The sequence below is a fragment of the Typopeltis vanoorti genome, chromosome 2 (assembly GCF_054136105.1).
Source record: "Typopeltis vanoorti isolate ZY-2024b chromosome 2, IOZ_Tvanoo_1.0, whole genome shotgun sequence".
NCBI classification, from domain to species: Eukaryota; Metazoa; Arthropoda; class Arachnida; order Uropygi; family Thelyphonidae; genus Typopeltis; species Typopeltis vanoorti.
This window is the reverse complement of record NC_143550.1, coordinates 66,445,931-66,463,774: the sequence shown is the minus strand read 5'-3', so window position 1 is coordinate 66,463,774 and position 17,844 is coordinate 66,445,931. Positions and strand designations below refer to the sequence as shown.

Below are 17,844 nucleotides of genomic sequence, written 5' to 3'. Positions count from 1 at the left end.
TTAAAATGCCTTTTCATCATCTATGCACACTCAATGGACAAAAACATTAGAGATAGGAGTGATGGAAAGTTGACACTGGCATTCCCAACACAGAGTGAAATGTACGCAAATTGAATACAGATGGTAAATAGGCAAACATGGGCAAATGTGGCAATCATAGCGACTTTGATCATGGATGTATTATCAGCACAAGGCAGATGGGTCATTCTATCACTCAAGTGGTAAGAACCCTAGTGTTCTCGAAGGTAACTGTATCAAGAGTCCACCACAAGTATACCATCACTGGACATACCAGCGAGTAAATGGTGGCCGACCACATGCCATTGATGACTGGGGTTTGACAGACTGTCCAGGCTCATACAGACCAATCACAGGGCAACAGCAACACAAATCACTTCCAGTTTCAATGTCGAAAGTCCAAGTGGCATCAGCGAGTGAACAGTATGGTATGCCATGGGCTATGAGAGTCAATCCTACAGTCTGTTTCTGCAGGATAATGTGTAATCCCCCAACTGGCCGCAACGACCCAGGTATGGCTCGAGGAACACTCATCTGAGTTTGGGACCATTCAGTGACTCCCAAGATCCCTTGGATTTAAATCTGATCGAAACTCTCTGGGATGCTGTAGGGCAAGACATCAGATCCATGTATCCAGTGCTGACATCTAAGGCACAGTTGTGGACAATGCTGCAACAGGTATGGCTGGAATTATCTCCAGGAATCCTCAGTCATCTGGTTTACTCAATGCCTTGGAAAGTACAGGCTGTTACTTGTGCTAGACGAGGACACATTTATTTATTAGGTAAGTATCTCTAATGTTTTGTCCATTGAGTGTATTCATCTATGACACATTATCAAATATATAATTAGACTAAGTAATTTATGTTGTGAATTGTGAAATACACTTATGCCAATACTACATTACAACTGCATAACTACTTCAGGTTTAAATCAGTGTTAGAGAGAATTACAGCTGGCAGTGAAACAATTGAAAATCAGCCTAGTTAATTTTTTTTTTTTTTGTAGTGGTATCTCTGATTTTTATAAGAACGGTGTAGTTTGAGAATACTTGCCTATTTATTTCAAAATTACTCTGCAGACTCAGGACAGGATTTAGTTTATAACAGAGGGTAAGTGATAAATAGAGCCACTTGTCATAGACAGAAATTACTTCACATTTCAAAAACAGCAGCAAGATCTTTAAGAGTATCTCCATGCAAACTAACTTTTGGAAGGGAAAGACAGTCTACAAAGGAATTAACTTATTAATTATATAAGGTGCTATTTACTGGTTGAAAATAGAACTTCATTATATTTATTGGAGGGCACCCATCATCAAATACCTTAGGTGAATGATGTTTAAAAAGAAAAGTGTGCAAATTATGCAAAGAAAATAAGGCAATGCATGTAGAAAGATACTAAAATTTCACCCACCTCTTGTCTCCGATAACTCATCCATGAACAGTGGATTTCTGGAGCCCTGCTTGCATTCATTCTTTCTATATGGCCTATGCATCATATAGTTTGTCATCACAGTCTTTTTAATTTTGTTCGATCATATTTGCATAATATACTAATGATTTTCACTTTCTCACACTCGCTTCTTCCAATAATCCTTTCACATCCTCTTTCACATACTGAACCTTTTGCTGGTTAAATCATTCCTACCTACTAGAATTACCAACTGTTATTTTTCTTTACTCTTTTTCAACTGCGCTTGTTATATTTCTATTTTTTTTTTTTCTGGGAAAACTCGAAGTAATTACAAAGTCATAGGTAATATCCTTTTTTATAAGTTGTCCAACTGTGCCATGCAGATTGCAGTCAAGAATAAACAAAAGAACATAAAGGTAGATTATCATGTCTGTACATGAATGCTAGGAGTATCAGAAACAAAGGGGTAGAGTTTGTTGCATTAGTCAATATGTTGGAACCTCATATTGTAGGCATTAGTGAGACCTGACATTCAGAATCAGACATACTAAGTGGTATCAAGTGTAAAGGATACAGTATTTTTAGTGCAGATAGAGAGGATAGGAAAGGAGGGAGTGTGCAACTAATGATATTGGTTGACTTGAATCCAGTTAGAGCTGAGACCTATGATCAGGCCCAGCTGGTGGTGTGTGTGAAGTGTGCAATATACACAGGCGCTGCAGAAGAAAAGGGGCCTAAAAGATGTCAAAAAATATGAGATAAGAGTTTAAACGAACAACAAATGGTACAGAATGGTACATAAAATCCGTTTAGGTACCTTCAGATCTTCCTGGAAATGAACAAATAAATTCTGAAATTGTATCCTGGACCCGATTATATCACTGTAATTTTTGATTAAAATTTACGAAAATATACCTAAAATAGTTCTTTATTTTTTGATGTATCATAAATCAACTTATGATTAATTGTCGAGTTCCGTGTAAAAAAAATTTGTATAAAAGGGACTAATCCGTAGGTAACATTATACTGTAAAGCGGTTTTCATTTCCTGTTCGTTTTATTGACACTTTATCCAAAAAAAACTTTTTTGGAAAGGTGCCGAACATTAATCGCACACGCAAGAAAAATACTAGGCGCAGGCGCTGCCTATGATTGTACTACTACTAACAGTATTTCACGTGGCAGTGAGTTTGAAGCCATTTGATGTGAGGTGGAATCTAACAAGATCAATTGCATAGTGGGGTGTTGTTACAGACCTGGTAGATCAGTTGCTAGTGAAATACTGTTAGTAGTATCAGAAAATATTGATTAGGTAGTGGTGAAATCTCATGAGAAGAATGAAAATGAATTTATTAAATTGTTGAAGGACAACTTCCTCAAGCAGAATGTGACAGAAGGAACTTGAGGTCAAAGAGTGCTAGATTTGATTATAGTGTCAGAGGGCATTTCAGTTAAAGACATAACTGTTCTACCTCCGGTTGGTGTGAGCGATCATGCAGAACTCATTTGGGAAGTGACACAGGTTATGAATATTCCATTCAGAAAAGGTTACATGCTGAACTACAGAGCAGGAAATTATGATCAACTGAGGCGTATACCGAGTTCAGTGAAATGGGATCAGTTGTTGGATGGGAAGAATTTCGACAGTGCATGGGAAGCATTTAAACAATACTTAAATGATGCATATCAGAATGTGTCCTGAGAGTTCGAAGAATAAATAGAGTAGGAGTGAAATGGATGTCTAATCTTATTAAGCAAGAGATTTGTAAGAAAAGGATTATGTCCATTATGAAAAATATAAGTAACAGGCTAGAATAGTCACAACTGATGTACAGACAGCAAAGTCTGAGTATGAAAAGAAACTGGCTCTGCATGCTAATGACAACCCACAAGAATTCTAACAATATGTTGCAAGTAAAAGAAAGAATGAATATGAAAGAATAATTCTTCTAAATGTAGATGTCATGAGGGTTACAGATGCAGAAGAGGTTGTTCAACGAACGAGTGCCCATTTTGTTAAAAGTTATCGATCTTGTACACAACATTGAGTTCACTGCTACCTCTTCGCTGAATGAAGAAACTCAGGTGTATGAGGACAAGGTATTAGAGCTGTTGCACAAACTGAAAAGAATTCAGCAATAGGGAATTCATAGGCTATCAGTACGTGTGCTAAAAGTGTGTTCAGCTGAACTGGTTGTTCCTTTGATCAGGCTGTTTAATATGAGTCTCAGAACAGGGAAGATTCCACAGGAATGGAAAGAATGTATGGTAATTCCATTATACAAGGATAGTGCAAAGACTGTTGTATCCAATGATCGACTAATTAGTATCTAAGTGGTAGTTAAGATTTTGGAAAAATTGGTTAGGGGCTCGCATTCAGAAATGGGTTGACAGTGAATCTTTACTATGCAATGAGCAACATGGGTTTACTAAGGGAAGATCATGTTTCAGCAACTTGATCACATTCTATAACAATGTTACCATTGAAATCGAACATGGGGAATGGATACACCATGATACTTTTGTATTTTGCTATGGATTTTGACAGAATATAGCATGGTAGACTGTTACATAAATTGGAGAATATGGTTTTGGATTATAGAATATTAGCATGGATAAGAGGATGGCTGAATGATATTTCAAAAAGTGATATATGGGGGATGTGAGTCTGCAAGATTTAACAACCGCTTTAAGAACAAAGGTTGGGAGACCACGGTGGAACCACATTATAGGACCTCTGCGGGTTTGCCTAAGCCAGACTTAGTGATTAAAAGAGATGATGACATTTGGGTAGTTGATGCTCAAGTGGTGGGAACAGGGTGCCCATTAGCCTATAGCCATAATAATGAGGTAAACTATTATAAGAATAACCAAGATCTAGTTAGTAAGATACGGGAGGAGTATGGAGCAACACTGAGGTTTACCAGCGCCACAATCTCTTTACATGGCATATGGAGTGCAGATAGCTATAAGGACTTAACAGCTTGGGCTTATGCAGAGGGATATAAAAGTTCTTTCCTTGAGGGCCCTACAGGTGGCATGGCGTTGCCACCAGAGAATGACTACAATGATAACTAGAACAGGCATAGGGTAAAACACTTGTACAGGCTTAGGCCTATACCAAGTCTGGACGAGATGTCTGGACGTGATGTAAGGGTAGTACTGCCCATAACCAGTACAAAGATTAATAAAAAAAATAAATAAATAACCAGTGGTGTACCACAAGGATCAGTGCTTGGTCCACTGTTATTCAATCTGTACATTAATGATATTGGGAAGGATTTGACAAGTGACATACAGCAATTTGCTGATGATGCAAAGATAAGTAGGGTAATCAGGAATGCTACTGACATGCAGTACTTGCAGAATGATTTGAGTAGGCTGGAATTGTGGGCATGGGAAAATGGATGTCAGTTCAATGTCCGTAAATGTAAAGTCATTCACTTCGGCCTGATTAGATATCCAATGTTATATTTGATTGGTGATTATGCTAGAAGAAACTGATGAGGCTAGAGATCTTGGAGTGTGTTAGTAGATAGAAAGTTGAAGTTCAGGGGCCATGTAGCAAAGATTGCAAATACAACTCAAAAGATAATTGCAATGCTAAAATGAACATTTAAATGTAAAATGGACATTGCCTCTTTACAAGGCTTTGATAAGACCTCACTTGGACTATTATGCGCAAGTCTGGTCTCTTGGTTTCCGTTGTGATTCTGATATAGTGGAGAGTGTTAAAAATAATATCAGGATTGTAGAATATTGACTATGAAGATAAACTGAGAATTTGTAGACTGCAGACACTAGCAAACAGGAGAAAGAGGGGTGATATGATTGAGAAGGGGATGATGGCTAGATTTTTCTCTCATAGGGTGGCACGTGTTTGGAATTTACTGCCACTGGATGTTGTGAGTGCAAGCAATGTGAATGAATTAAGAATAAGGATGATAGCTGGAGAGTGTAGTATGTAGCCTCTCTCAATGAGTCTCTGATCCCCTGAATGTCTCTCTTAATAATAATAATAATAAACTTTACCTACCTGATTGTTGTTATGCAATATCTTACTTGATTCAGCACTTTGTAAGATATTTTCACATATCAGGTAAGATATTTTTCCTTTTCAACTTTCTTGTTCTTCCAATGTTCCTTTAAATGCCATTCTACTTTTTTTGCAATTCCATCATCATCTATCTAATAACTGTTTTAATTTTGTAGGTTAATTAATTTTCAACATCCTCATGTTTCTCTTCAGCAGGACAAGCCTTCTTGTTCTCATGTTCACTGTTCTTTTTAGCATTCCATTTTGATACTGCTCAATTCTTATGCATTTTTGGTGCCATTTTATGATACAATTTAATACTGAAGGAAAATATGTTATGAAATATAAAACTAATTTTGTAAAAAAACCACAATAAAACATCTAAAAACCACCTATTTTACATGAGCACTAAATAAACCGGCAAATCACAATGTAGCCTCAAATCCAGTACCCATTTATTCATTTCCTACTCTGCTGTTCAGATCTCTCTCTCTCTCTCAAGGACTAGCCTTTCTTTTTTTTGTGTGTCAGTTGCTTTCTGTAATCACTCAAAGATTCTTCCTCTTCTTTCCTTAGAATCTTCTGTGGGACAATATGCCAGAGTAAATCTCATTGTCCAGTTCCGCATTGTTATGTTTTTGTCTACATCACTCTACTTGATATTGTTTGCCATTCAAAATTATTACCTTGTATTCAGTGTTACCTACTATAGCTACTTCTTCCTTTCTCTGATCAGTATTAAGAACATGAATATAGCATCTGTTTTATTTGGTATTTAGAAGCATTAATAAAAACTTTGCTTGCTTTTGTCTTGTTTCAGTAACACCAATTGTGTAAATCTGGTACTTCCCCAATTCTGCTACCAGTTCCACTTCTTTTCTGTTGACAGTCCCAATCTTTCATAACATTCCATATCGCCTTCATCAGAATGAATTCTGATGAAGGCGATATGGAATGTTTTGGTAGCTGGCATCTTGTTTAATCAGGCAATGCTCCAGTCGGAATGAAATTCTGTTGTGTTGCATCATTTTACTTTGAGCCAATAAGAACATAATATGATCAGCTTAATTCCAAAGCAGGCAGCTTATTCTCGTTTGTTCAATATTATCCAGGTAGATAACTACTAATGGGTATCTACCTGGATACGAGTAGGTGAGAATTGGACATTAGGTCAGAGCACAGTTGGTTCTTCACATATCTTAAAAAGCTGTGGATATCTTTCAATAGTTTCCAAGCTGTTATCCTTAAGTGACCTCTTTTGTGATATATCAGCAAATATATTAGGAAATAAATACAGTTACACCCCGAGTTAAGTAAGTAATGCGTTTCATAAACCTTTATGTAACTCGAATTTTACATAAGTCAATTTTGTAAATTACATACAATAAAATGTTCAATGGTTATTCATACTATATAATAATACTATTCATACTATATAATAATGTAAGACAGCTTTTCGCTGACTTACATTATTTTTTTACAATCGGACCCAGCCTCTTCTTGCTAATAAGTATGCCCTTCAACGCTACTGCACCTTTCGTGCATTCAACAATGCAAACTTTATCCTTCACTATTTTATTCGCTGTCGAAATGGGTCGATTTATTTCCCAAGCTATTCTTCTTATGTTGACAGTCCCAATCTTGAATTCTGATTCAAGATTGGGAATGTTTTGGTAGCTGATCTTGAATTTTCACGCCTTCATACATACGAATTATTTTTAACTTTTCTTCTAAAGTAATTGCAGACCTTTGTTTTTTTTTAGATTTATTATCAGCACATTCGGTTTTGCATTTGCATTCCATTTTAAGGGTAAAAAAAACCAATGAAACTAGCAGTGATAACAAGTGACTGAGCTAACAGCATGAGGCATCTATACTGTGCTGCAATAAGGCTGTCAAAAATGCACCTGCACAAAGCCGCAAACGTGTTCACACATGCTACTAGATTTATTATGTAACTGCGAATTTACATAAGTCGCGTGTTACGTAACTTGGGGTGTAACTGTACATTAAAAATATGAATTTCCGCAGTAATATAATACTAATTATTCTAAGAAAAAATGCAATATAATTAGTTAAAATCATTCATTTTACAGGAGTAACAAACACGCCAACCTTTCATGATACAACATTGAATTCAAAGTTCATATACATTATAAAAAAAGAATTACCATATTTTTCGGATGACAAGACGCACCCCAAATTCATGAGATAATTTTTAGAAAAAATATTTTATTATTTAAAGATATTTACAAATTCTTACTTAATTTTTATTTATTGTCACAATCATTTGTGTTAGCAATATTCAGTTCATCTTCACTCTCGGTACTATCACCGTTCGTATTACTTTCGTCTGAACTATTGTTGTCACTCCCTTCAAAAACTGCGTCATCTTCGGTACCATTCATCGCATTACTTATCCCAGATTTCTTAAATGACTTTATAATCATCTCTTCTTTCACAGCTTCCCAAGAATTTTTCACTCAGGTACATACTTCTGAAATTGTTGGCCGTTTCATACATCCTGTTGCTGTAACATCATGATTTGGCTTTGCCATCCATTTATTCCACTCTTCCTGCATAATATTTTTGAATGGTTTATTAATAGATCCATCCAAGGGTTGTAATTGACTTGTAAAGCCTCCAGGAATGACAGCTAATTCTGTATTCGTTTCTTTTAGAAGCTTCTTGGTTGATTTTGTTTTATGTGCTCTGAATTGATCCCACACTAACATCGCAGGCTTTTTAAACAACGCACCTGACATTTTGCCATTTTACATATCTTTTGTATCCATAATTTCATTCCTGTTTCGTCCATCCAGCCTTTATCTTGAACATGGATAATAATGCCACGAGGAATTTCATCTCTCGGTAACGTTTTTCTCTTGAAGATTAACATGGGGGGGGAGGTAGTTTTGTTCCATCTGCACAAGCTAAAACTACAGTGTAGTGAGTTTTTTCATGACCTGTTGTTTTGATCACTATTGATTTGGTGCCTTTTGAATCTACTGTCCGATTTGAAGGAACATCAAAAGTTAGAGGCACTTCATCCATGTTCACAATTTGATTAAGCTCAAAGTTAAATTTCCTTCTCGCTAATATGACAAATCTATGGAATTCTATAATTTTAGCTTCATAGTCAGCGGGCATTTTTTGGGCTAGAGTGGTTTTTGTATGCATGCATAACCCGTGCCTTTTCATAAATCTAAAGCACCAAGACAGTGATCTGGTAAAATCTAAAATTCCATTAGCAGTTGCCCATCGTTTCGCTTCAAAAATTATCATTTCCGTAGAAACAGATATTCCATGTTTCGATGATTTGTTACCCAATTTTTCATTTGTACTTCTAATTCTGGCCATTTTTCTAGGTGCAAACGGAATAATTAAAACTGCTGTGTTTACATAGCAGTTTTAATTGTTCCTCTTGTTTTTTCACACGAACCATTTTTTCTGTTGGTGGTGGACCAAAATGTCTTTCTGCTGCTCTGTTTTCATATTGTTTTGCATAATTTATCACATTTAATTTATAACTCACGTTATATGAAAGTCTTTTTTTGTTTTACACTCATTCTTTCTAATTTAAGATAAAAATTTCAACGACTTATAAAAAATAATTCAAATGAACCATACAAAAGCGCATATGTTTACACACTAATGACTATTGACGCTCTAAATTGGTGATTCACCCATATGCAGCGAGATAACTTAGGTACCTGCCTTCAGTGGCGTACTTACTAATATTATTAACATATTGTGACAGTAATTGAACTTCGCTAACAGCTTCGGTACAGTGTAAAGATTCGTATTTTAATGTTACCTTCGAACCATAAGACGCACCCAAATTTTAAGTCGATTTTTTCTATGTAAAAAGGTGCGTCTAGGGAGGGTATGTTTAGAATAACTTTCCATAAAGAGGAGTTTAAGCCTATCTATTAGATCTATTCAGACTTGAGCAATGTAGACCAGTTTCACGCTTTTCTTTATATAACTGTTCCATAAGAAAATGACTTTTATGTAGTACTTTATTCTTTTTCCAAAGAATCTTATGAGTTATAAGAGATGCCATGTTCAGCAGGTCCAGATTGGGAGATGGCACTCAACATGCCCTGTCTCCAAAGGATTCTTTGGAAAGAAGTGCAGGACTGTATAAAAGTTGTTATGGAGTAGATGTATAAAGCTGTGAAACCTTGCAACATCACCCCGATCTGACTGTCTTAATTTATATCACCCGAAACCACTGGGTAGTGACTTTCCTTAATGCATGGTGTTTGATGTCAAGTCATCAGCCTCTATAGGCAAGTACCTTAGTCATAAACATATTTCACATGCAAACTTTGTTTACACTTGGACAAAGGATTAAACAAGAATATAATTCTTTGACAAGTAAGTTATTCACTTCATGGAAATTTGTTTTTCTCAACCTCCCCCAGTTAAAAATTTTATTAAAAACAAAAATATCATTAGGATTAAAAGCAGTTTGGACCATGCTATTCGAGTCACATGCAGCTGACAGGTTCTCATTGTTGATTTCTCATATAGAAAACACTACTATAGTGAATTCACTCAGTACAACATAAAAAAATTTCTAACGAAGCTCACACTGCATTAATTATTATTTTTATTATTATTATTGCGTGACACTTCCAGGGAGTCCAAAGACTCATCGAGGGAGGGCACCTACTCTATAACTTTGTCTCCGCCACTCAATCCATCAACTACAACGAACAACAAATACACCAACACTATTTACCATCCACCACCACTAGTATTTTCACAGACAATCACAAATATCTGCACTCATGGTGGGATTCGAACCCGCAGTCTTTTGGATGGAGAGTGGATATGCTAACCACTCGGCCAACCAGGCCAGCAATGCCACGTGAAATGAAATTCACAATAGAAATACCATCAATGCAATAAATTATTTGGTCCCTACAAGTTTACCATGTGTCAACTGTATCAACAGTAAGAGTTGTAAGAGTATTTCATATGCAAAACTTCACAAATCTCTCTAATTCTTCTTTTTAAAATGGGGATATTTTCACGAAAATATCCCCATTTTAAACCCCATATCCACATAAACTACTTCATAATAAATCACTGCCCTTCGTGGATTCTTTATTTATATAATTTCACTCTTTAATATCAATTCTATTAACTCTGTACAAGTTCAAATTCTGTTTAAGTTGTATGGTATATTTATAAAGGATTTTTAACTGAATGTGAATTAGAAACTGATGCAGATGTAGCAGATAATGAAAAGTTCGTATCGTGGCACCAAACGGCGGAGTTCTAAATGGTGCTGAATAACCGGTAGTTAAGAACTTAGTAAAATTTTACATAAATCAATGAATATGAAGGAAAAACTATTTATGAACATTTTTTAAATAATAATTCAATACATTTAAAATTCCTTAATCAAAAATATTACACAACGGACACCACCATATTCCTAAAAATTAAGATATTACCTTTGATGTAGAGGTAACATATGGAGTTCTGTTTTTTAATAAGAGTTCAGCATATCCATCAGCTGATACACCTTCACTGATTTTTTCTGGAACACTAAAGAACAATTTAGTAGGTAATTAATTAAGAATTTCACTGTGGAAATTACAGGAATACCTTGTATAGCCCAGTTTTGAACACGGGCTTTGGGCTAACGTGGCTTTTATTATTACACTTATCCTCGTGGAAAGGCTTAGACGTTGGTTATGTATTTTTTATTAAATAAAGGAAATTACAAAGTCAACTAGGAATACATTAAAATAAATTTTAATATACTTCAATAGTTCGGCAACGTCACGTTACCATTGTCAAGAAACTTAAAAACAAGACACGTACACGCAGGCACAACAAACAGTAAGTGAGGGAAGAAGAAGGAAGCTATTATTTTTCCTAAAGTCCTGATGGTGCCCCCTAGTGGGCAATGTTGGTATTCTTGGGCGATTGGGCTGAAGGTCTTCTGATGTAGGTTTCCCAAATTTGAGGCAGTCTCATGCAGCCAAATTTGTTGAGGTTTGGATTGTTTCTTAGGGCAGAAGCTGATTCCTTGAAAAGCCTTTCATATTTGTATTTACTACGGTGTATTTTCGTGACTTTTTTCCACTGTATTCTATGGCAGGCAACCATCGCATGGTCAGCAAAACCAGAGTGGCTGTATTGGTGAAACTGGATGTAGTCCTTGTGTTCTGAAATTCTGATATTTGCTGTCCTGCCTGTTTGGCCAAAGTAGGACAGCTTACAGCTGCAAGGGACCTGGTATACACCAGGTAGGTCTAGGGGGGGGGGGGAGGTTGGTCTTTAGTAGAGCGGATAAGGGATACCAATTTTTTATATGGTCTGTAACAAGAAGTTAAGTCATGTTTTTTTATGATTTTTGTAATTTTTTTCGAGGTGCCTCGGATATAGGGTATGGTGATGGATTTAGAGCAATCCTTGTTGTGAGGGGGTAGGGGGGGTTGTGGTTTACTGGTTTCAATATTTTTTGGGTTTTTTTTTTTGGGGGGGGGGTTAGCCATTGACTAAGAAAGTGTTGAGAATGTGGTTTAGTTCTGTGGTTAGGGCATTGTCATTTGAACAGATAAGTTAAGCCCTGTTGTGTAGTGTCTTAATGACTCCATATTGTTGCGAGGAGGGGGTGGTGGGATTGTTGATGAATGTATCTGCCTGTATGGGTGGGTTTTCTATAAACCGAAGGTTCCATCAGGTTGGTAGGTGACTAGTATGTCCAGGAAGGGGAGGGAAGCAATTGTTTTTCTCTTTTTCCAGGGTGAACTTGATTCTAGGGTGTTGGTTGTTTAAGTGTGTTAGGAAAGAGAGGAGTGTATCAGAGCCATGTGGCCAAATAGCGAACACATCATCAACATAGCGAAGCCAAATGGTTGGTTTTTGTGGGGCAGAGTTTAAGGCTTTCTCTTCAAAAGTCTCCATATAAAAGTTGGCCAAGGGTGGAGAGAGAGTGGAAAACCCATGGCTGTCCCCTCTATTTGTTTGTAGAATTTTCCTTGCCAAACAAAATAGCCCGAGTTCATTGTGAACTGAAATAGGCCTGTAATATCGGAAGAAAATTTAGCTTGGATTAGCTCTAAGGATTCTTTGAGTGTGACATTTGTGAATAAGGAAGAGACATTAAAACTGACCATTATGTCAGTGTGTTTGAGTGTAAGGTTTTTCTATGCTGGCTTCGAAGTGGGCTGAGTTTTTTATGTGTGAAGGTGTGTTGCCAGTATAGTGTGAGAGAGCTTTGGCCAAATGTTTAGCTAGTTTGTATGTGGGGGAATCAATGCCATTCACTATGGAACGTAATGGCACATTTTCCTTACGTGTTTTTGGGAGTCTATAAATACGGGGTGGGGGGGGGGGGAGTATGGAGTTAAATGGTTTTAATTTGTTAGTGATTTCCACAGACCAAGACATGACCTTCTTAAGGAGCCTGTGGAGTTTCTAATTTGTGAGTTGGTGAGATTGTACTCGATAGGGAGGTAAGTAGCCCGATCTAACAATAGAGCTTTCAGCTTACCTGTGTAATCCTTTTGGTTAAGCAATACTGTGGCGTTCCCTTTATTAGCTTTGGTGATTATTATTTTCTTGTTTTTCTTTAATTCTAGTAGGGATTTAATTTCCTTACTGGGCATGTTGGCTTTTGGTGGTTTAGCTTTGGTCAGAACACAAGCCACATCCAGTCTAATATCGTTGGCGACGTAGTTTGGAAGGTGTCGTATCCCGCGTTCAATTTGTATCATAATATCTTCAGCAGGTATTCTTCTGGGCGCAATGGCGAAGTTGTGATCACGTGCGAGGGCGTCAAGTGTTTCAGGTTTCACACTAAATGACGAAAGGTTGACTACCTTTTCGGTAGGAAGTTGTGGTTTCAAGATCGAGTTCTTTTTTAAATTTTCAAATTTTTTGATGTGTAGATCTCATACTTTTTTAAATTCTTTCTACGCTGCAGTGCACGAGTTGTCGTATAAAATAGACCAAATTTCGTGGCTCAAGGTGCTTGAAAGGTCATCTTCGAGTGCCTGGATAGCTAAGTTACATCATTCAGGAAACGGCAAGTTGTGGCGATTTGTTCCCTGAGCAAGGCTTGGCTAGAGGGTTATAAATACGAAGAGCATTTTGCGAAGAGAAACGGTGCTTGAATTTCACACAGTTAGGAATTACCTGGTTATCTCGGCAGCGTTTTAGGAAGGCGAGATGATTCAGTTGTCTTGATAGCATTAACTTCATTTTACTGTAACGGCGTGCTTTACATGCGATATCATCTCCATGGTTTATTGTAATTCTCATGGAAAGGTTTAGACGTTGGTCATGCATTTTTTACTAAATAATTTAAGGAAATTACAACGTCAACTAGGAATACATTAAAATAAATTTTAATATACTATTGTCAACACTGACTGACGACTCCTGGGCGCCGCAAGTGAGAGTCGAGAGCCACGTTTATGCAGTAGTTATTTGATTGGCTCTCACGTAGACACGTTCTTTCCCCGTGGCATTTCATTATTCACGTTAATATTAGTATTTAATATTTTTTTATTATTTAAGTATGAGTAAAAAGAGACAAAACAAAGAAGACACTGTTGGAGTAACAAAAAAAAAAAACGCAAGTGGTTGATATTAGAGAAGAAACTTGAAATTATAAAATGTCATGAGAATGGTGCTTCATTTGCTAAAATAGCAAATGAGAATTCAATGAATGAGTAGTCATCTGTACGAACAATTATTCAGAGTAAAGAAAAGATTAAACAACATAGAATGAGCACCGCTTCTTATATGTCAAAAGTGATCACGAGAACTCAATCTTTTACAATGGAAAATATGGAATGCCTTCTAATGATCTCGATTGAAAATTGTAATCAGAAAAAGATTCCTTTGAGTCAAATAATAATCCAGCCAAAAGCAACAAGTCCATATGACAAAATAAAAGAAAATGAAAGCAAAAATGAAGGAGGTACAACCAGTGAAACTTTTATAGCAAGTCGCGGGTGGTTCTACAATTTCAAAAAGCGTATGGGACTCCATAACATAAGAATCCAAGATGAAAGCGCAAGTGCTGACACTAAAACTGCAGAATTATTTTTCAATGAATTGAAGGAGCTTATTGAGAAGGAAGGTTACACAGATGATCAAATTTTTAACGCTGACGAGACTGGCTTGTTCTGGAAAAGAATGCCATTGCACACATTTCTAGCAGAGAAGGAAAAAACACAAGCTGAGTATAAAGTGTCAAAAGACCAATTGACACTTTTACTAGGAGATAATGCATCAGGCAATTTAAAATTAAAGCCACTGTTAGTGTACAGAGCGGAAAACCCAAGAGCTCTTAAGGGCTTTACAACAAACAATTTACCTGTTCATTGGAGTTCGAATAAAAAAAGCGTGGGTGACTCGTTCAATTTTTTTCGAAGACTGGTTTCAAACTTGTTTTTGCCCTGAAGTTAAAAGCTATTGTAAAAAGAATGATATTCCTTTCAAAATTTTGCTTTTATTAGACAATGCGCTAGGCCATCCAACTCTATTGACTGACTTAGATGAAAATGTCAAGATTCATTTTTTTCCTCCAAACACAACATCAATTCTCCACTTTCAAGGCTAACTATTTAAGACGAACTTTTGCTCAAGCTATTAAAGCTGCAGCAGAAGAAGATTCTTGGACTTTGAGCGAATTTGAAGCAATTTAACATAAAAGATGCCATTCGAAATATTTATGAATCTTGGCAAGAGGTGACTCAAAGCAACATGAGAGCCGTATGGCATAATATCTTGCTGCATTGTTCAAAAGACTTTGTTGCCTTTGCAACACAGAAAGAGGAAATCTCAACAGAAATTGTGCAGATGGGCAAAGATCTTGGTTTTACAAGTTTAGATTGTAACAATGTGAACGAATGTATTGATTCTCATTCAAATGATCTGGATGATGAAACCCTTTTGGAGTTGGAACAACAACGAGCCTATGAAGCAGAAGAAGAAGAAGACGAAGATGAGCCCACTGATGTCATGGTTGAAGAATTTTCCTTTGCTGACCTTTCAACTTTTGTGAGCAAAATCGACGAAGCTTCCGAATTTCTCATAAATGCTGATCCGAATTTGGAAAGAAGAAACAAAGTGAGACAAAGTCTCAATAATGCCATTAAATGCTACAGAGATCTAGTACTTGAAGAGACAAAGAAGACAAGGATGGTTCAACGAACACTAAAAGACTACTTTAGTAAAAAGTAAATTACTGTATGCTAAAATTGAAGCAATATTTGTTTTGTTTTCTACAACTTTTATATCAGTTTAAAAGGATTTTATTTGTTATTTAGTTAATAAAAATAACAATTTTTTTTTCGCTTAAATATAAAGAGCCAATAGGCTTCATTTCGGCGATATAAACATTATTCCAATCTTTGAGTTTCTTATTCAGTTTTAAAAAAATGTGGGATTTAATATCCCCCTTAATTTAAATAATTTTTTTTCATTTTTAAACATTTTTATTATCCTAAATTTTTGTAATAAACAAATTAAATTGAAAACCTTTATAAATAGACCTCGAACAATGCAGTTTTGCATAGCGCCGACGCTTCTTGGAACCAATTAACCGCACTATACAAGGTATTCCTGTACATTCATGAAAATTAGCAAAACACAAAAATACTCTGTGCAGAAATTAATCTGAAATATAAACAGACTTAAAAGATTACAAATGATTCATTATCCTAGCAAAAGTCATGGATTATGTCAGATATAAATATATGTCATTAATAGCCATAGGATTAATCATGTATAAATCAGGATTAATCAATTATACCTTTTGGTGCCATAACTTCAATGCATTGTGGAAAACAACTACTGTATTTTTCCGTGTATAAGACAACGCTACTTTTTCGGGCCCAAAATTAAGAAATCAATATTTTAAATATAAAACAGAACATATTTGATATTTTTTTTAAATATTCAAAGTATATTTAGTAATTAGGTAATATTTTTAAGATACATACTAAGATGCATTTTTAGAGATCATTTAAGATACTTTTTTCTGGGCAACTTGGTTTGTTTTCTCATGGACAACCCTTCTTTCCTCGTGAAGTTAAAGCACCATTTTGCCTTTCCTGTGAAATCAACAATGTTCATTTCTCTTGCAAACTTTTTTGCCTCATATTGAATAAGCTTGGTTGACACACCTATCCCACTGGCACTGCTCCATAATCCAAGTCTTAAGCCTCTGCTCCAAGTTTGGCTATTTTGCTGTTTTCCTGTTAAGGCATTCTTCTTTTTTGGCATCTTGAGTAGCTGTTCTTCCTGTTTTCTCCACTGTCTAATTATACACTCAGTGGGAGGAGGTCTAAACTGTCTCTCTGAAGCTTTATTTCCATGTTCTTTTGTGTAATTGATGACGTTTATTTGAATTTTGAAGAATATGACAATTGTTTTTTTTTTTTCCAGACGTTTTTATGGGCTAATGCTCAAAATATTGTTAATGCATTAACTTTACCCTGCCAACGAGTTGCAACATATGAATGCTTTCAGCGTTCTGATTGGTTATTCAGAATCAGACATTAATGACATCAATCGACAGAGTTAACAAAGGCTAGTGATTGGCGGAAGCCTGTTTGCAGAGACAAGGTACTGGCAGTTTCGCCACAGCAACCACTGATCTCTCAACTGTTCCCCCCCCCTTCCCCCGTGTATAAGATGGCCCCCAATTTTAGGTCTAAAAATTTTAGAAAAAATATGCCTTATACATGGAAAAATATGGTAATTTTTGGTAGTGCTCCACTCCTCCTAGCAAGTTCCACCAATGAAAAGGACAGTATTAGCCATGCCCTAATTGCATTCTAATTCATCCTACAGATTTCTCTCAGACTCAGGTCAAGTCTCTATGCTAGCCACTGCAATGCTCTGATATCAAATGAAATCAGTGATTGTAAACAATGAGCATTATGCTGTAAAGTGTAAAGGCTAGTACCATAAAAGTACCTGTAGAGAATACGCATAATTGTGCAAAACATCGAAGGAGGACCTGGTAGCCCATTATTCTATTAAGGAATTATATATAATTTATTAGCTTTCAATTTTGGGAATACAAGATACAATTGATTTGTGTTAACTAAAATATGAGACAGACCTGTGATTGAAAATTATGTAATCTCCACTGGAAAACTGCACTTATACAAACAACTTCTTGTTGTTGCTATAGCAGGATTGGTGTTCACAGTAAGGTTGAAATTCTTTTAGAAACTTGACAAAGGACTGCAAATTAGGATCAGATAAATCAACATTGAAGTCACCATTTAGAATTATTGAGAATGAAGTGAATGAAATCTATATCAGTTGATTGGTTTGGAGAAATTTATATGACTGTGTTTGAGAACAGTTTGTCTGCTAGGC

General features: G+C 36.1%; 1 protein-coding gene across 2 annotated transcripts in view; it reads right to left on the bottom strand.

Moving 5' to 3' along the window:
* The window catches only part of LOC150109125 (gamma-tubulin complex component 2-like), a 491,041-nt gene that overhangs the window by 436,570 nt on the left and 36,627 nt on the right, over nt 1-17,844 (bottom strand). For both annotated transcript variants that reach the window (XM_090405736.1, XM_090405742.1), the window contains exon 3: nt 10,941-11,034. In XM_090405736.1, coding sequence (XP_090261862.1) covers nt 10,941-11,034 — 94 coding nt within the window. The remainder of the gene's footprint in view (nt 1-10,940; nt 11,035-17,844) is intronic.